The sequence below is a fragment of the Pseudoliparis swirei genome, chromosome 14, assembly GCF_029220125.1.
Source record: "Pseudoliparis swirei isolate HS2019 ecotype Mariana Trench chromosome 14, NWPU_hadal_v1, whole genome shotgun sequence".
In the NCBI taxonomy this organism is placed as follows: Eukaryota; Metazoa; Chordata; class Actinopteri; order Perciformes; family Liparidae; genus Pseudoliparis; species Pseudoliparis swirei.
This window is the reverse complement of record NC_079401.1, coordinates 1,249,954-1,269,745: the sequence shown is the minus strand read 5'-3', so window position 1 is coordinate 1,269,745 and position 19,792 is coordinate 1,249,954. Positions and strand designations below refer to the sequence as shown.

The following is a 19,792-nucleotide window of genomic DNA, read 5'->3' as shown; positions in this document are numbered from 1 at the left end:
ACGCATACACAATTCAATTCTGTTTAAATAGTTTATAAAATTAACTTAATGTACATTTTCCTCATTATTTTGAATGAGACGTTTTTTTTCATCCTTGAATCGAATACACCAAATAATGCTATAAAACATGCTATAAAAAAGCTTTCTCGCCATCTCCAATTTGTCCATTTATTTTACCTCTATTTTTTCTCCATCAAACTATAATTAAAAGAGAAATAAAAAATACCCTTAAAGATAACTTTTGTTCACATGTTGGTATTGGAGGAAGACACAACGTGTGATCAGATCACCTTTAATATGGCGAGCATGAACACATCGCCTCCATGTGAGAGGCACATAGTGAATTCACTAGATATCATATTGAAAAGTTACAAAAACAACGCATAACAAGAGGTTAACATATGCTTATGCTGTGCAGAGAATGAACAAAATATGAAGTAGGCGTGAGTCAGATTAAGGCGATATGGCATTAAAATACACAATATGGGACAATACGTAAACAAAAAGAAGACACATATATATATTTATATACAGGTACAAAAGATACTGCAATGTGGAGCCTTGGCTTCCTGGGAGTGAAAAGTATAATTAAGTACAAAGGCTTATTTTTCATCTCGAAGCAAGCAACGATATATATTTAATATTTCTATATTTGTGATTGAATTGAAAGCACAAAGAGGCATTCAAGGTCCGACACCTCGGAAACCAGAGCTTCGTTTTGAGTCTCATGAACTCATAAATCCCTGTGCGGCGATGTCATTTGGTTTTGTTTTGGTGAATCTGCCGAGGAGAGAAATGCAGGTGTTGGTGACGATTCACTTTGGATATTTTTAAATTTCTCTGGCTCAATTTTAAAGCTACAAAACCATGATGTGTCTCATTATTACTGTAATAACTCATCCAACACATCAAAGAATGCTGATTGCTTCCTCTTTTAAAGTATACTCGGTTAAAGATGATGTGAAACGAAGCGATCACTAATCAATAACATTATCTCTCCTTCCCTTTGGCATCCTGCAGCTTCTGGACCAGACTTATTCCAGAAGAACGTTTCATGTCTGTGAGTTTGAGGATTATAGAACAAACACTCATGAAGAGGTCAGACTGAAGTTATCCATTCCCCCGTAAAGCAAACACAATAGCTGCCTTTCAAAGTTTTACTTCTGGGTTTTTTGCTGCCGATCTGAGCGAGAACGTCGATCAATAAACCTCGAGGTCAGGAGCAGGAAAGAGGAAGAGGACGGAGAGATGAAGAGCGGCGCGTTGCATCCTGGTCTTTATGATCGGCAGTCTCGCTAACTTTGACTTTCAGTCCGTTTAAAAAACATGTCATGTAATCTTTAATGATCAGCATGTCAGAGATGGGTGAACTAGTTCTCTTCTATTCTTTGGGAACACTTAAAGGAACAGTGCAACAACCTCACGCGTCGTCTCCATGACGATGAAGGCGAGAGGCGACTTTGTTTTCAATGAAACATATAATCTAGTTTCCACTGCACCTTGTTTTGTGTGGAAACGTCGTAAACGTCCCCAGATGGAGCGTTCGGTCTGTATTTATCTTTCTCCCTACAACAGGAAAACAACAACACATAAATATGAAGAAGGAGAAGAAGAAGAAGAAGAAGAAGCTCCGACTGGATGCACAACAGCGGCGCCAGCAGGACGCGGTTCACTCCTTTTGTTGAGCGTTTTCTTTGTAAAACCCTGTCTGCACACACAACCTCCCTCACTGGCACAGCAACCAGTTGAAATGAACAGAATCAAGGACAAAGACAACAACAACAACAACGTATTTATATTTTATCCTTCCGAGCGCTCAAAATAGAAAGCAGGTTTCTCCGGGAGTCGGACGTTTCTTTCTTTTAACCGTCATCCAGGTCCTTAGTCACCACGGAGCGCTGGAGAGCATCAGGACCTTATTGTTCCTGACCTCACAGCATCCAATAGGCTCCGCCCACCAGCTCCTCCTCCCCTTAGAGGAGGGCGGGGAACATACCCGGGTAAATATTCAACATACCCGGGTAAATAATGAACATACCCGGGTAAATATGTCACAGATATGGATTTGTTTGAGAGGAGTTGCAGTGGGTGTGTTCTGCTCTGCGGCCACAGGGGGCAGTAGTGAGCCCAGTGCGGCTTGAGATGAAGAAGACACACAAAGGTCAGATTTGTGTCTTTGTACAGTGTGTGTCTGGAAAGGGAGGAGGCCCAGTGAAGAGACACCTCTCCTGTTGGTATAGTCCAACCGGCTCCAAGGAGGGAATCCATGTTTCTTTCTTTGATAAAAACAAACTTCAAATAGATTTCTTTCTCCTCCTCAGAGACCAGATGTCCTGAACCACACAGCTTCCATCACTGTTTCCTAATGAGAGGTGAGAGGAGGAGAGAGGAGAGGAGAGGAGGAGAGAGGAGGGGAGAGGAGAGGAGAGGCGAGGCTCCTCACGTTTCAGTTCTTCAGTCTGATCCCCCGATGAGTTCAGAGCGGCGTGGAGTCGTGGCTCCTCAGTCCTACTTGCTCTCTGAGTACTCGCTCCCGTCGGGCAGCGAGCAGAAGGAGAAGGCTCCGCCCCCGACGGCCGGCCGGCTGTTGATCTGAGGGGAAATCATCATTTATTCATTTATATTCCAAGCAGCACATTTCAGGTCCTCTATACACTGTATTCCCTCCACATGTCCACGGTGTGCCCACACACACACATCATGTGTTCTCCTTGATAAACTCGCCTATGTTGAGGAGGTGTCCAGGCTGACCTGCGTCTGCTCACTGAAGTCCAGGTGCGGCGGCGGCGGCGGCAGGACGTCCAGCTCATTGGGATCCGGGCCGGCCCCCCCCCCGGGGAGACCCTGGTACAGGCAGGAGGGCATGGGGGGCGCCTGGCTGCCGGCGAGGTGCCGTCCGCTCAGCGCCACGCTCCTGAACATGCAGCTGCTCGGCGGCTCCGCGGCCCGCTGGACAGGAAGCTGCACACCGGAGGTCTCTGGCGTCCGGAACATCGGACCGCCGTTGACCACGTGCAGAGGGTTCCTCTGATAGGCCGACGCCTGGTGGGGTCCCAGCGGCTGCTCCGGGGGCCACGCCGCTCTGTGACCGCCGTGGCTCTGTGTCTTCAGGGCGCAGCTCGCCGAGGAGGAACCGGGAACCGGGCTCTGGCCGAACGCCTCCACGAAGCCCCCGGCCGGGTCGGAGCTCCACTGGTTCTCCTGCAGGTTGAACCCGGGGGTTAGCGGCCGGCCGGCGCTCGGGTCCCGGAGGCCGGCCGGTGCGTCGGGCGCCCTCGCCTGACGGGGGCTCTGCATTGGCTGAGCCGCTGGGTCGGGGTGAATCTGATTGGCTGAAGGTCGCCTCGGCGAGAATCCCCGGTTGTTGTCATCGGCAGAGACTTGCACGGTTCTGAGGTGGTTCTGTGCGGACGGGTTGAAGGTCACTGGAGCACCAGTGGCTCCCAGCTGGAGCCCAAGGGTCGGACCGTTGAAACCCAGCGGAGGAAGATCCATGTGGGTCAGCTTCATGTGGCCCGGGGCCGGCCCGGGCTGCTGGTTCTGGAGGCCGCCCTCCCTCTGCAGCTGCTCCTCCACGTACGTCAGGATGTCGTCCAGGTGGTCGTTGCTCTCGCAGATGTTGCTGCTCATCTTCAGCAGGGTGCTCTCCCAGCTCTTCAGCTCCTCGGGCTCGATGTCCAGGGCGCCGAGGTCGTCGTCCCCGAGGATCTGCTGCAGGGTCTCCATCATGTCCTGGACCGTGGCCTCGGACCTCTCCGCGCCGCCCGCGGCGAGCTCCCAGGCGTCTCCGGGCACGCTGAGCGTGGCGTGGCTGTGCTTGAAGGCGGCGTCGTGGATGGTGTTGAAGGCGTTGTTCTTGTTGTGGTCGCAGTACAGGGACTGGTTCTGGCTCAGCATGCAGCCCATCATGGACTCGCGGCTCACCGTGTGGTCGTCCAACTTCCTCTGCTTGGGGGCGGAGCAAGGGTCGGGGGCGTCGACGGTGGGGGTGATGTCGTAAAGCAGCGCCTCCCCGGTGGTGAAGTTGAAGGGCAGCTGCAGCCGGCGGAGGCGGAGCTGGTCCTCCCCTTCTTCATTTCTGGACACAACCAAACAAGAGTCGGTGTCTGCTCCTCGGGTGACAGAGACCCCCCCCCTTTGGGCTGTCACTTACAACAACGCCCTCTGCCGGGCCACGATGAAGTCCGGTTTCCCTGCTTTGAAGACCAGCCGGGCGTTGGCCTGGACCCAGATCCATACCCCCGTTTTGGACAGAAGCCTGAAGACCGTGAAGCCGCTCTCTCCGGTTTTCATCACTGGAAGACAAACCGTCACTCGACATCAGAAAGGCTTCTGCATCGCGGGGTCAACGACTCGTTCTCCCCTCGCGGTGCGTTCAGGTCGCTCATTTGAACCCCTAAAAAGAGCTTCTGAGCGCTGCGGCGGCGACTCACTCCTCAGGTGGTTGTCGGCGCAGTACATCATGTCTGCGGTGTGGATGAAGTTGTAGCCGGAACCTTTCATGCAGAGCTCCACTTCATTGTAACCCAGGACCACCTTCCCCCTGGAGGAGACACACAGCGGCCCACCGTCAGAGACACGACCAGCTACTGCATTGTGTGTGTGTGTGTGTGTGCGTGTGTGTCTACCTGTTGTCGATGCCCATGGGCGTGAAGTCCAGCTTGTGCTTGGTCTGGAACATGAGGGTCTTGGTGCGGATCTCCAGGATGGAGGGCCGCTGCATCTGCGTGGCGATGGCGAACAAGGCGAGCTGCGGGGGAACCGGCGCCCCGTCCTCCGACACCCGGTTCTGGCCGTGGATGAACTTCAGGCGGCCGTGGAAGTTCATCGCCTGGAGACAAAGACACACACACATTCAGCGACCCCTGACCTCTGACCCTCGTCCCTGGTGCCTCCAGAGGAAGCTCCGGCCGTGAGCTCACCAGGAAGCCGGAGGAGTTGTCCAGCAGGCAGCGGAAGCGGCAGCAGAAGTTTCTCTCCAGGAAGGAGGAGTTCTCCGGAGGGATGGCCCGGGGGTCGTAGGTCATCACGTTGCTGCTGACCTCCGCCGAGCTCTGCTCGCCTGCAGCGGAGACGACATCGTTACCGAGTTAATTACACCAACCAGTTATCAGTTCTTTGTTTTGATCTGTGCTGTCATTTTTCTTTTAGCTTTTTTTATTTATTTTTTATTACTAATTGTATATTTTTATTCACAAAAAAAAAATCACAACACAGATAAAAAAGTAAAAAATTAATAATAATAATACAAATCCATACAAGGATATTATTTTTCATCCCTATTTATATATATATATATATTTAATATAAATAATAACTTCATTATTTATACATGTGTATTTGAGTACTCACTGGCGTCCTGCTGGCTGGTGTCGGGGTTCAGAGCGAAGTGAAGCTGCCGTCTGAAGAGCGCCCGGTCGTCTGTGTGGATCAACTCGAACACACTCTGGTGGACCACGTCAGACTGCAGAGACACAGAGAGGACACCACCATGGGCTACTGGGAATGCACCACCATGGGCTACTGGGAATGCACCACCATCTATAGCTTTTGTATTTGGTTCTTCTTCTTCTCCTGTTATTGGGGTTGCATGTGTTACCTGGTGGAAGCCCAGGAAGTCCTGGATGGTGGGGGAGGTGTAGAAGACGTAGCCTTCAGCCGTCACCACCAGCACGAAGCCGCTCAGCGCCTGGAACGAGAGGAGGCGTCACTCAGAGCTCCCTGCTGCGCCTCCTCACACCCACCCGGGCTAAGGAGTTACCTGGAGCAGCAGGTCGCCCTCGTTGAACTTCACTCCGTCGATGGAGGTCACCTGGGAGAAGGAGGAGGAGGAAGGCGGGATGTTTCCCCCAAACATGAGGCTCCGCTCGCTGGAGCCGTTCTGGCCTTTCTTCATGGTGGCTGGAGGGAGAAAGAGAACGCTTTCACAACAAGAACAACAACGTTTGCCTCGAAATTGGAAGAATTCATCTCCAGTAAAATGTGAATTCATGATTTAATCTTTGTGTTTGAATTGTCTGAAGACGTCACGTGAGCTCTGAAACCTTCTCAACACCTAAATACAGTTACAGTAGTGGAGGCTGCTGGTGTAGAGCACTGGGCGTGTGTTTCCCAACACATCAAACCATTGGTGGAGCCGGGGAGCCATGGAGGGAGCGGTGCCACGACCGCCGGGTACAAAGACGGGATCATGCCAACCAGATGAAGCCACTAGAGGCCTGTGAGGGGGACCAGGTGGCTCTAGAGTCCTGTGAGGGGGACCAGGTGGTTCTAGAGTCCTGTGAGGGGGACCAGGTGGCTCTAGAGGCCTGTGAGGTGGACCAGGTGGCTCTAGAGGCCCGCGAGGGGGACCAGGTGGCTCTAGAGGCCCGCGAGGGGGACCAGGTGGCTCTAGAAGCCCGTGAGGGGGACCAGGTGGCTCTAGAGGCCTGTGAGGGGGACCAGGTGGCTCTAGAAGCCTGTGAGGGGACCAGGTGGCTCTAGAGGCCTGTGAGGGGGACCAGGTGGCTCTAGAGGCCTGTGAGGGGGACCAGGTGGCTCTAGAGGCCTGTGAGGGGGACCAGGTGGCTCTAGAGGCCTGTGAGGGGGACCAGGTGGCTCTAGAAGCCTGTGAGGGGGACCAGGTGGCTCTAGAGGCCTGTGAGGGGGACCAGGTGGCACTAGAGGCCTGTGAGGGGGACCAGGTGGCTCTAGAGGCCCGCGAGGGGGACCAGGTGGCTCTAGAGGCCTGTGAGGGGGACCAGGTGGCTCTAGAGGCCTGTGAGGGGGACCAGGTGGCTCTAGAGGCCTGTGAGGGGGACCAGGTGGCTCTAGAGTCCTGTGAGGGGGACCAGGTGGCTCTAGAGGCCTGTGAGGGGGACCAGGTGGCTCTAGAGTCCTGTGAGGGGGACCAGGTGGCTCTAGAGGCCCGCGAGGGGGACCAGGTGGCTCTAGAGGCCCGTGAGGGGGACCAGGTGGCTCTAGAGTCCCGTGAGGGGGACCAGGTGGCTCTAGAGGCCTGTGAGGGGGACCAGGTGGCTCTAGAGGCCTGTGAGGGGGACCAGGTGGCACTAGAGGCCTGTGAGGGGGACCAGGTGGCACTAGAGGCCCGCGAGGGGGACCAGGTGGCTCTAGAGGCATGTGAGGGGGACCAGGTGGTTCTAGAGGCCTGTGAGGGGGACCAGGTGGCTCTAGAGGCCTGTGAGGGGGACCAGGTGGCTCTAGAGGCCTGTGAGGGGGACCAGGTGGCTCTAGAGGCCTGTGAGGGGGACCAGGTGGCACTAGAGGTCTGTGAGGGGGACCAGGTGGCTCTAGAGTCCTGTGAGGGGGACCAGGTGGCTCTAGAGGCCTGTGAGGGGGACCAGGTGGCTCTAGAGGCCTGTGAGGGGGACCAGGTGGCTCTAGAGGCATGTGAGGGGGACCAGGTGGCTCTAGAGGCATGTGAGGGGGACCAGGTGGTTCTAGAGGCCTGTGAGGGGGACCAGGTGGCTCTAGAGGCCTGTGAGGGGGACCAGGTGGCTCTAGAGGCCTGTGAGGGGGACCAGGTGACACTAGAGGTCTGTGAGGGGGACCAGGTGGCTCTAGAGGCCTGTGAGGGGGACCAGGTGGCTCTAGAGGCCTGTGAGGGGGACCAGGTGGCTCTAGAGGCCTGTGAGGGGGACCAGGTGGCTCTAGAAGCCTGTGAGGGGGACCAGGTGGCTCTAGAGGCCTGTGAGGGGGACCAGGTGGCTCTAGAGGCATGTGAGGGGGACCAGGTGGTTCTAGAGGCCTGTGAGGGGGACCAGGTGGCTCTAGAGGCCTGTGAGGGGGACCAGGTGGCTCTAGAAGCCTGTGAGGGGGACCAGGTGGCTCTAGAGGCCCGCGAGGGGGACCAGGTGGCTCTAGAGGCATGTGAGGGGGACCAGGTGGTTCTAGAGGCCTGTGAGGGGGACCAGGTGGCTCTAGAGGCATGTGAGGGGGACCAGGTGGTTCTAGAGGCCTGTGAGGGGGACCAGGTGGCTCTAGAGGCCTGTGAGGTGGACCAGGTGGCTCTAGAAGCCTGTGAGGGGGACCAGGTGGCTCTAGAAGCCTGTGAGGGGGACCAGGTGGCTCTAGAGTCCTGTGAGGGGGACCAGGTGGCAGCACAGCTTGAATCAAGGAGCCCAACGAGAGCTTCAGCCAGAGGAACCCGACTCCCCGCTCCGTGACGAGGGCGGAGGACACATGGTTCCAATCCCAGGACAGCGGAGCGCCAAGAGGCCTTGACACAAAGAAGAAGTAGAAGAGACGCCCTCCTGGGCTGCTCTACTTTATTTAGTTTGATTCATGAGTTGTTGTTGGAGGTTTGACCACCCGGATCACAAGATGACATAATGGAGGCAAAGCAAGGAGGAAGGAAAGGACACATAAAGGACACGTAAAGGACGATATGAGCACAAACTAAAGCTGGCAAACCTTCTTCAGTCATTTTACAAATGCACAGGATCAAATGTGTGTTCTTTATTGTTCTTACATTTAAGAGACACACACTTTACACAAAGAGCATGTGGCAAATATTGACTAAAGATGTGTTGTCCAAAACTAGGCGCAAGAACGAACGTCTTCGGCTTCACTGTCGCCATAGTGTGTCTGTGTCTGTGTGTCTGTCTGTGTGTGTGTGTGTCTGTGTGTGTGTGTGTCTGTGTCTGTGTGTGTGTGTGTGTGTGTCTGTGTGTGTGTCTGTGTGTGTCTGTGTGTGTCTGTGTGTGTGTGTGTGTGTGTGTGTGAGGTACAGGTACAGAACGTCTGATATTTAAAAAGGAATAAGAGACACAAACTGAAGAAAATATAGAACTAAAAAAACAGATGAATCATAAATGAAAACAGGAAACCTGAGAGGACCCAGGCGGGTGCCCTGGGGAACTCCCCCTCCTTCTTTAATGGGGTGACACGTCATCCACACCTTCCACCCCCAACGCTAGGAACAGCTGACTTCTACCCCCCCCCCAGGGGCCTTCATCTGACCACAAAATATAAAATATAATGTTTCTTACTTTCATAGTGTGTCTAAAGAGCTGTTGAAGAAGCGTTTGTACCGAGGTGACCCCGCCGACCCCGCAGGACAGGAAATCACTCACGGCTGCTTCTCTCTGTCACGCCGCTCAGAAGCTCTTTGAAACCCGAGAGCTCAGAGTGGAACCCGAGACAGAGTGGAATCACAGATGGAGCAGCGCGACACCAGGCGCCTATGGCAGGGGCTACGGACTATCACAAACTACCAGAGCAGACCCCGCGCAATGGTGAGTGCCGACGCATCCCTAGCGGACGACCTGAACTCATTTTATGCACGGTTTGAGGCTAGCAACAACAGCGCTAGCTCGCCGGCTAACAACAACACCGTTAGCGTAGCCGAGGTGAGTTCTACCGCTGGGGATGAACACACACTCTCTGTGACCGAGCACAGTGTGAGGAGGGCTCTGTTGAGGGTGAACACCAGGAAAGCTGCAGGTCCAGATGGCATATCTGGGCGAGTACTGAAGACCTGTGCTAACCAGCTAGCTCCAGTGTTCACCACAATATTCAACCTCTCGCTGGCTGAGGCCGTGGGCCCCGCCTGCTTCAAGAGATCCACTATTGTCCCTGTGCCCCAGAATGCTTCTCCAGCATGTATGAATGGCTACCGACCGTGGCCCTCACCGGTGGTCATGAAATGCTTTGAGAGGCTGATAAAGGACTACATCTGCGCCTTCCTCCCTTCCTCCATGGACCCGCTGCAGTTTGCTTATCGCCCAAACAGATCCACGGATGATGCTGTCTCCCAGGTACTGCACACCACACTCTCTCATCTGGACAGCCAGAAGGGGCTATGTGAGACTGCTGTTCATTGATTATAGTTCAGCTTTCAACACCATAGTCCCTCCAGACTGGCCGGCAAGCTGATTGAGCTGGGACTGAACACCCCTGTGTGCTTGGATCCTGGACTTCCTGACCGCCAGGCCACAGGTGGTCAGGGTGGGCAGACACACTCCAAATCCTCACCCTGAACACAGGATCCCCAGGGTTGCGTCCTCAGCCCCTACTGTACTCCTGTACACACATGACTGTGTGGCCAGGTTCAGCTCCAACACCATCATCAAGTTTATGGATGACACAGTGGTGGTGGGCCTGATCTCCGACAACGACGAGAAGGCCTACCTGGAGGAAGTTGCTGATCTGTCACTCTGGTGCCAGGACAACAGCCTCATCATGAATGTCACCAAAACTAAGGAGCTGATTGTGGACTTTAGGAGGGTACAACAACAGAGGACGTCCTCACCACTGGGGATTAACGGGACTACTGTGGAGAGGGTGAGCGGGTATAAATACCTGGGAGTCCACATCACCGAGGATCTGACATGGTCAACAAACACAGACACTCTGGTGAGAAAGGCAAGGCAGCGCCTCTACCACCTCAGGCAGCTGAGGAAATTTAAAGTTTCCCAGAGGATCCTTCAGTCCTTCTACTCTGGAGCTGTAGAGAGCGTCCTGACAGGAAGCATCACAGCCTGGTTTGGCAACTGCTCCGCTCAGGACAGGAAGGCTCTGCAGAGAGTAGTGCTCGGCTGAGCGCACTATTGGAACTACACTCCCCACCCTGCAGGACTTGTACACCAGGAGGTGCAGAACCAGAGCCGGCAGGATCATGAAGGATCCTCACCACCCCAACAACAGACTGTTTCAGCTGCTGCGGTCAGGCAGGCGCCCGTAGTCACGCTGCAAGAACAGAGAGACTGAGACGGAGTTTCTTTCCTCAGGCCATCAGGACTGTGAACTCCGACCTCACCAGGACCCCCACATAGACCCACACAACTGCCCCTCTTAGGCACACACACACACACACACACACACACACACTTACTGTAAATATTGTGTTGTTTTTTATTTGTAAATAGTGTGTACTTGTTGCCCTTGCACATTCCTGCTGAGCATTGCCACTTTCATTTCACTGCACACCCTGTGTGTGTATGTGACAAATAAAACATCTTGAATCTTGAATCTTGAATCAATGCAGGCATTGTTCCTCATCCCTTTGGACTGCTGGAGGGGGGGGGGGAGGAGGAGGAGGGGTGACAGGAGATCAGAATCACTCTCTCTCTCTTTCCCTCTCAGTTGAAGCTCTCTCTCTCTTTCCCTCTGCATGGTTTGGACATGGCGGAGCAGAGAGGATCTGGTTCTCTCCCTCTATCACCAGCTTCCTGTTCCTGATCCACAGCCCGGTGTTGCTACACATCACCTGAACGTCTCTTTCTTCATCATCGCTCCATTTCGCTGCTTCTCCTCCCCACGTCTGTCACTCATCACGAGTCCCACCTGTTCATTGAGTTCCTAACGGCCACTTCCTGTTTCAATAACCACAGACATCCACAGGGCCGCGCCCAAAAGGAGAGTGAGTCCTAGAGGTGAGCCGACACACACACACACACACACACACAAAGGGGGGGTAAAGGGGAGGAGGGGAGGAGAGGGGGGGCAAAGGGGAGGTGGGAGGAGGTGGGAGGGCAGCACTGTAACCAGGAGGGAGGTAAAGTGGTCCGGTGATGCCACAGGTTCGATTCCCGAGTTGTCGACCCAACACACGTTCCGTACTGAAGGTTTCATCATGTAACCAGAGCCCGGCCCCGAGCACTGACTGCAGGCTGAGGAGCCCTGAGTGGTGACTGACAGGCTCGGCAGGCGGCCAGCAGAGCTGCGTGTAAAGAGTTTACTTAGACAAGCGAAGGGGAAAGAGGGGGGGGGGGGTCATATCTGCTGCGGAGAGGGAGGAGGTCTCACTCCTGTCAGAACCAAAGAACTAGTTAGAAGAGAGGAGAACCTGTGTGTGTGTGTGTGTGTGTGTGTGTGTGTGTGTGTGTGTGTGTGTGTGTGTGTGTGTGTGTGTGTGTGTGTGTGTGCAGCAGCCAGACACAGTTTACATAGCACTACACACTTAAACAAGTGTGAACAGAACATGCATGCATGCAGCTGCACACTTACGCACACACACCCACACATCGTTTACAGAAATAACTCAGAAATACATTTAGAGATACGCACATGAAAAGAAGATAAGAACACACACCCAAAAACAACTGACGGCTACGTCTGTTCCTGGCAGAGGTCTGTGTGTGTGTGTGTGTGTTATGGACACACTATCAGTGTGATCTCGTGTGTCTGATCATGTCTGAGTGATCAGCATCTTCTCTCTTCTCTCCTGTTGCTCTTCCTTTTAAATAAATAAATAAAACACTGAGCCATCAGCAGAAAACCAGTTTGAAATGAACAAAAACAAAATGTTAAAATGCTAATTTAATATGCTAAGTGACAAACAATGGAAACCAGTTAGTCCACACACACACAGAGACACACTGTAAACGCGTGTGTGGCCCTTTAAGAGCTGCTCGCCTGTGTTCCTGCTTCAAGATGAAAGGTAAACACACGTTTCACTGTGTGTTTACCTTTGAGTCAATGAATCTGAAGCTCGTTGCTTTGAGGTGAATGAAGTCAAACAGGTCGGGGAGCTTCGTTCAGGCACGCCTGAGGAATGTTACTCACTACTACTACAGGACTACCAAAGTACCACAGTACTACCACAGGACTACCACAGTACTACAGTACTACCACAGGACTACCACAGTACTACCACAGTACTACAGTACTACCATAGTACTACCACAGTACTACAGTACTACCATAGTACTACCAAAGTACTACCACAGTACTACCACAGCACCACAGCACCACCATAGTACCACCACAGTACCACCAGTACTCACCATAGTACCACCACAGTACCACCACAGTGCTACAGTACCACCATAGTACCACCACAGTACTACACAGTACCACCATAGTACCACCACAGCACCACAGCACCACAGTACCACAGTACTACCATAGTACTACCATAGTACTACCACAGTACTACCACAGTACTACCATAGTACTACCACAGTACTACAGTACTACCATAGTACTACCAAAGTACCAGCACACAGCACCACCAAAGTACCACCACAGTACACCATTACAGCACCAAAGTACTACCATAGTACTACCACAGTACTACCACAGTACCACAGTACTACTACCAGTACTACCAAAGTACTACCACAGTACTACAGTACTACCAAAGTACTACCACAGTACTACAGTACTACCATAGTACTACCAAAGTACTACAGTACTACAGTACTACCACAGTACTACCAAAGTACTACAGTACTACCAAAGTACTACAGTACTACCACAGTACTACCATAGTACTACCAAAGTACTACAGTACTACCAAAGAACTACCACAGTACTACCACAGGACTACTAAAGTACTGATAATCAGTGTGCATGTTGCTTTATTATTTATTTATAATATATTTATAATTTATTTATTACTTCTTATTTATTTGTAATGTATTATTTATTTATCCTTCCTGCAGTTGTCTAGATGTGTCTTGAATCATCGTTATGGACCCAGTATGAGACCTGGGTCTGCTGGTCTGGATCTCTGCCAGCTGCTGCATTAAACCACCACAACTAGTTCTGTCATCCAGTAACTGTTGACCTCTGACCTCTGACCTCTGACTACACGTGTGAGTGTGTGTGAGCTTCCTGAGGCCCAGCAGAGGAGGAGGTTCAGCTATTATCAGACCTCACATCACACACAGTCCTCACAGCTCGTCTTCTTCACGAAGCTGAAGACAACCTTCTCATTGATTATTATCAACATCATGACGTCATTGATCAACAGGGAGCACCTGGTCTCAGAAGAGCCTCTTCTCCTTCCCCAGCTCTGATCTCATTCATGCAGCAGACATTCCCTCATTCCTTGTGACACATAAACACACACACACACACACACACACACACAGACACACTGGGGATAACCAGAGCCGTGGCTGTAGACGAGCGGTTCAGAAAGAACAATGGCGTGCTGTGCGTGTCGGCCATGGGATCGAACCCCCGGGTGTTTCCCACCGGCCGGCCGAGACGCCGGACACAGAGCGCTCCTTTCTCTGCCACGCATCCTGCCCGCCTGGCCTTCCCATGAGCCTTTGCACTCCAGGGTCTTCTTTGTACGGTCAGAAGCATGCTGGGAAATTCACCGTCCAACTCCGACTGCTGCATTTGGTAAACGCAATATATAAATATATATAAATATATTATTTATATATACATATATATATAAATATATATTATATATAAATATTATATTTATATTTAAACATATATATATATGTATATTATTTATATATATATATATATATATATATTATTGTTTTTATATGTATATATTTATAAATATATATAAATAATATATATATTATATATAAATATACATATATATGTTTGTATATAAATAATATATGTATATATATTTATATATAAATATTACATATCTATATATATATATATATTCCAGTCTTTATCAGGTAAATAAAGGTGGGCCTGTGTCTACATGACAGTGAGGTCTTGTGGTTCGTCCACATTCCTCGTGAACGATAATCTAATTGAGGCTCCCGCCGGCGTCTGGAGGCCTCGCCGCCGCTCAGGAGGAGCACAAAGGAGGCGTTCAAGTCTGAGCTTTAGGAAACAACAAAAGAAACTAGGACGCAGCGCCGGCCTCCTCAGTTAGTATCTTAAAGCTGGGAACCGACGTCTCACCCTCCTGGAACTACTTCCTGTCTCATGGCCGCTGTGGTCGACTCTCTTCTGACAAATATCCACAATCCAGAGAGCCAGCGGCCCGACGCTCAGGGCTCAGGCTCCATGGACAGGTTTGCATGGATGCAAAGAGAAACGTTTCTTTACTTCAGCACCGACAGAAACGAGCAGGGTGAACTGGTTATGGACGCCAAGCAGAGCTTGAGGATGTGATTGAATTCACTAAAACAAGCGTCATGTGACACGGGGCCTGAGACGCTCTCACTCCAGGGTCCTCTCGGGGGGAGGCAGTCTGGAGCAGCTGTGTGGTGCCGCCTAGTAAAACCTCCTTGTAAAGTTAATTTTATGGAGTTTCTGTGACATGATGTCTCGTGTTTTATTGTGTTCAGTATTATTTTTATTCCCTGTCCTTTTGTCCTCTCCTGTGGCTTTTATCTGGATGGTTAAGTGCTTTATATACACTGTTATATGCAATGCTCTAAAAGGACTTTCTATCACAACGAGGAGCAGAGAGAGAGAGAGAGAGAGAGAGAGAGGATCTCGCCCAGATATCAGATTTCAACAGATTAACAACGACCTCACAGGAAACGACCAAAAGCTAATGAAATAATAAAAGATCATCCAGAATGATAACGAGGGACCAGGAAATGAAGGTTTGTACCCACAATGCTCTCTGGATTCATCCCTCTCTCCCTCTCTCTCTCTATATATATATATATGACAGGCCTCCTGCTGCAGCAATGAGCCAGAGTCCTGCAGCGTCTGTTAGAGGAGTTTGAGGAGTCGAAGGGGCCTCTTGGTGCTGCAGGGGGGCAACAGGAAACGGGTGGAGGAGTGGGGGGGTAGTGGGGGGAGGGTCCTTCTCATGAAGCTTTTTTAATGTGCTCCTCACAGGCAACCGGTTCTTCTTCTCCCTGATGGATGAATCTGTTCTGGGCTGTAATAACTGTAATGATACACTCCATTAGGCGTGTTACCTTCACTGGCTGCGGGGCAAAGCAGCAGGGAGTCCCAGAATGAGTCATTACGGGATGAAGGGTGTCACCTTCCAGGGAGAAGGATGAGATCAACGCAGCTGTGCAGGTAGTCTGAAGACTAGAGCTGCCTCCATAGGAGGAACATGCATCTGGTTATGGAGAGATATGAGCATGAGCGGCAGTTATAGAGGAGTAAAGTCAGTTATATTATAGAGGAGTAAAGGTCAGTTATAGAGGAGTAAAGTCAGTTATAGAGGAGTAAAGGTCAGTTATATTATAGAGGAGTAAAGGTCAGTTATTTTATAGAGGGGTAAAGGTCAGTTATAGAGGAGTAAAGTCAGTTATAGAGGAGTAAAGGTCAGTTATAGAGGAGTAAAGTCAGTTATAGAGGAGTAAAGGTCAGTTATAGAGGAGTAAAGTCAGTTATATTATAGAGGAGTAAAGGTCAGTTATATTATAGAGGAGTAAAGTCAGTTATAGAGGAGTAAAGGTCAGTTATAGAGGAGTAAAGTCAGTTATAGAGGAGTAAAGTCAGTTATAGAGGAGTAAAGGTCAGTTATAGAGGAGTAAAGTCAGTTATATTATAGAGGAGTAAAGGTCAGTTATAGAGGAGTAAAGGTCAGTTATATTATAGAGGAGTAAAGGTCAGTTATAGAGGAGTAAAGTCAGTTATATTATAGAGGAGTAAAGGTCAGTTATAGAGGAGTAAAGGTCAGTTATAGAGGAGTAAAGGTCAGTTATAGAGGAGTAAAGTCAGTTATAGAGGAGTAAAGGTCAGTTATAGAGGAGTAAAGTCAGTTATAGAGGAGTAAAGGTCAGTTATAGAGGAGTAAAGTCAGTTATAGAGGAGTAAAGGTCAGTTATAGAGGAGTAAAGTCAGTTATAGAGGAGTAAAGGTCAGTTATAGAGGAGTAAAGGTTGCATGAACATGATAAGAAGTCGTTTTCTTTAGACGCTGCTGTTCAGCTCCAAATGTACGGTGAGCCAGAAGGGCCAAAGGTCACTGCTGTAGCCCCGCCCCTTCACTGTAAGCCTCTCTCAGAGGAGCAGAACGAGTCATCACCCCACATGAAGATGCCTCTCTCCTCCCTCCTGCTTCAGAGCAGCTCACCTGTGAAGAAGCTCTTGACCTTCAGGTAGCCCACGCTGAGGCGGAGCACCGACAGCTTGTCCAGCCGCGCCCGCACCTCCTGGCTCAAGGGCAGCAGGCCGGTCAGCTTGTCCAGCTCGCCATTCAGACGGTCACGGTGCCGCTTGGACGGGTTGGACTTGATGCCATCGGGAGGAGGGGGCTTGGGTCTGGAGGAGCAGAGAGGACCACGTTAAGGAGGAGGAGGAGGAGGAGGAGGCTTAAAAACATGGATCAAAATTCTTTCAATATGAACAGAAATGAGCTGCCAAAAATAAATGTATCTGGATGCTATCGCACACTTTATGAGAAACACGTGATTAATGTAACAATGTAACATGTAACATGTAACAATGTAACCATATGAACATGTAACAACGTAACAAGTTACGTTGTTACATGTTACATGTTACATTCAAATGAAAGAGAACAATCATCGTGGTAAACAAACACGTAAAGTAATTTTTTTAATGTCGTGGGAGGATTTGGCCTCATGACTTCAGCCTGTTGCTAAATATGTTCACATTCAATAAAAGCCAACAGCCAGTCGAGAGCCGGCCGCTCTGAGTTGGGTTCTCCTCCTCATCTCCTGGCGTCTCCTGTGTGACCCTCAGCTCCTCCAGGGAGAGGACGTCTCAGAGGGACTCACCTGAGAACCTTACGAGCACATGCATGACCTCACACTTCACATCTCTTTACTGTTACGGGTCTGAGGGAACGAGACCGGCCTGTACCATAAAGCCCCCCCCCCTCCTGTTAATAAGACATCTGTTTCCAATAATACTCCAGAAACATATCTGAGTGGAGATGCTATCGCTGCATTCCTGAGGCAGCAGAACAATGAGCGCCGTGTGGTTGCTCCTCGCTCTATCGCCCAGATCGGCCCTGAAGTCAGGGGCCTGATGCATCTCTATATGTATATAAATATACATATATACACAGGCTCAGAGTCCATGTTACAGCTGCACAGCTTCAGTCTGTTCACTCAGATTTAAAGGAGTCTGTGTCTTCCTACACGTTGAAGCTCTGTTGTTGAGCAGAGAGTAAACAGGGAGCTGCCTGTAGCGCGACATCGCCACCAAAGAGAGAAAAGAGTCCCCGTGTGTTTGTCTGTTGCTACGACAAAAAGAGAAAGAAAGAAAGAAAGTCGGCGAAGGCAGCAGAGTTATGAAAGCCTTGCGTGAGCTATGTTAATGTGTGTTGAGGGAGGGAGGAAAGAAACAACCCCTAAAAACACCCAGAGGAGGAGGAGGAGGAGGAGGAGGAGGAAAAAACAGATTACGACATCCTCCCTCCTCCCTCATGGAAACATTGCGTGAGAGCGCTCTCGCTCCACGTTCTGATTATGATTAATGCAGGTAGTCACACACACACACACACTGGTTCTGGCCATGGTTCTGGTGGTTCTGGTGGTTCTGGTTAACACCCCCCGTCTGGCTGGTTAAAAGTTAAAAATCACAACATTACTGTGTGGCTCTGCTTTCACTGTAAGGTTCTCTAAGGGTTCTGTGGAGAACCACGAGGGGTCCAGGAAACCCTGTTTCTGCACCGGGCTTTGGGGAACCGGGCTTTAAAGACCAGAGAGGCGTCTGGAAGGAAGTATTGAAGCAGCTTCCAGTCTCAGATGAACCGACAGAACTTGTTCTGGCACCAGGAGGGGTCCAAGAGGAACCCTCTGGGCTGGAGCTGCAGATCGGTTCTCCAGGCGGTTCTTTAGAGGGCCATGAGAGGTTTTCTGAACCACAGAACAGTTGCGGTTCTCAAGCTGTGGGGCCCCCCGGGGGTTCTGGGGGGACTTCAAGAGAAGACGAGACGCAGTTTAAATCCAGTCAGAAATAAACTCTGAGGAATGTGGAACCTGATTATAGCGATGAAGGGATTTCCTCTCCCCTCTCGGGTTCACCAACAGAACCCACGGCAACGAGACACGAGCCTTTCACTACTGCAGGAATGGGAATGGACTAGAACCCTGCAGCAGAACCCTGCAGCAGAACCCTGCAGCAGAACCCTGCAGAACCACAGCAGGAAATGAGACTTTATTGCCTCATGCATTCAGCACAATGGAGCAACTACTGCTTCACAGTAGAACCATATCTGCTTCACAGTAGAACCATATCTGAATATATAACCTTATTTTACTGCAATAAAAGCATCATACACGTGTGTGTGTGTGTGTGTGTGTGTGTGTGTAAACAACTGAACCATGCAGCGTTGTACACAAGTAGTACAAGTACAACAGTGACTCACAGGAGTATTGCAGACATACAAGTACAATATAACTATGTTATAGTTGTCTAGTCGGTACCAGTTGAGCGTGGTGCATTTAGGAACCTCTCTTAAAAAGGTTTTTACAGCATTCTACGGGTCTAGTATAGAACCAGTGCTGTAGAACCCAGTAACTCGGTTCCGTACCCACTGAAGCATGTTGTATACAGAGAGTATTTCTCAACATTGTATTCTGGGGGTACAGTGACTCACAGGAACATTACACACATAAAAAGTACATATGAAGTACAATATAAACTATTGTATACCAGCTTATGAAGCACCACATATATATTATATATACTATGTGAGTATTACACTTTCTGGACGTGTTTATGGTTGTTTACTCACATTTTCTGCACCGGCTTCTTCCGCTTCTTCGCGGCGTAAAGCGCCGTGTTCGCCAGCATGCTGCCGGCTAAACAACACCCACAGAAGCGCCTTTATCCCGGTTGTCCGTGAACGCGTCCCCAGCTCCCATCGGGACCTCACATCCCTCCGCGGGGAACTCCTCCTGAAGCTCGTCGTCGGTCTGACAGAGACTCACTTTCTGAGGACTTTATTGCCCCCAAAACGTCCGCGAGACGTCGGCTAACTATCGCAACGACAAACTAGTCCCCGCGGAGAAGTATTCATGCACCGATTTACCGGAAATACCGCGACTTTTAGACGTTATAACGTCTTTACGCCTGTGCTTCACCTCGGTTGAGCGACCTGACAGGACTGCTGCTGCCTGTTGCCGCTGCGCGTTCCCGCGACTGTACTCGTGTACGCGCGACGCGCGAGCAGAAATCTTTTAAGGTGGACC

At 50.7% G+C, this 19,792-nt stretch overlaps 1 protein-coding gene across 2 annotated transcripts; it reads right to left on the bottom strand.

Annotated features, from left to right (window-relative positions):
* Positions 1 to 17: 17 nt before the first annotated feature.
* On the bottom strand, positions 18 to 19,726 carry ahr2 (aryl hydrocarbon receptor 2). Of its 2 annotated transcripts, none has more exons than XM_056431371.1 (11): positions 19,336 to 19,726; positions 16,702 to 16,889; positions 5,762 to 5,901; positions 5,600 to 5,689; positions 5,353 to 5,464; positions 4,923 to 5,062; positions 4,629 to 4,831; positions 4,434 to 4,543; positions 4,154 to 4,295; positions 2,752 to 4,078; positions 18 to 2,592 (listed from the first exon to the last, which is right to left on the bottom strand). In XM_056431371.1, exons 1-11 carry the CDS (start codon positions 19,392 to 19,394, stop codon positions 2,509 to 2,511), a joined length of 2,595 nt encoding a protein of 864 aa, XP_056287346.1. In that variant the 5' UTR covers positions 19,395 to 19,726; the 3' UTR covers positions 18 to 2,508. The 2 variants fall into 2 exon arrangements, with proteins under 2 accessions (XP_056287346.1, XP_056287347.1); XM_056431372.1 differs by having other exon boundaries at positions 2,506 to 2,592; positions 2,725 to 4,078.
* Positions 19,727 to 19,792: the final 66 nt, after the last annotated feature.

Coding starts and splice junctions, on each gene's coding strand:
- ahr2 (XM_056431371.1), bottom strand. CDS start 19,394: ATGCTGGCGAACACGGCGCTTTACGCCGCGAAGAAGCGGAAGAAGCCG. Junction 5,690..5,761: donor AGGGCGACCTGCTGCTCCAG/GTAACTCCTTAG, acceptor CTCTCGTTCCAG/GCGCTGAGCGGCTTCGTGCT. Junction 4,079..4,153: donor GCCCGGCAGAGGGCGTTGTT/GTAAGTGACAGC, acceptor GGTTGTGTCCAG/AAATGAAGAAGGGGAGGACC.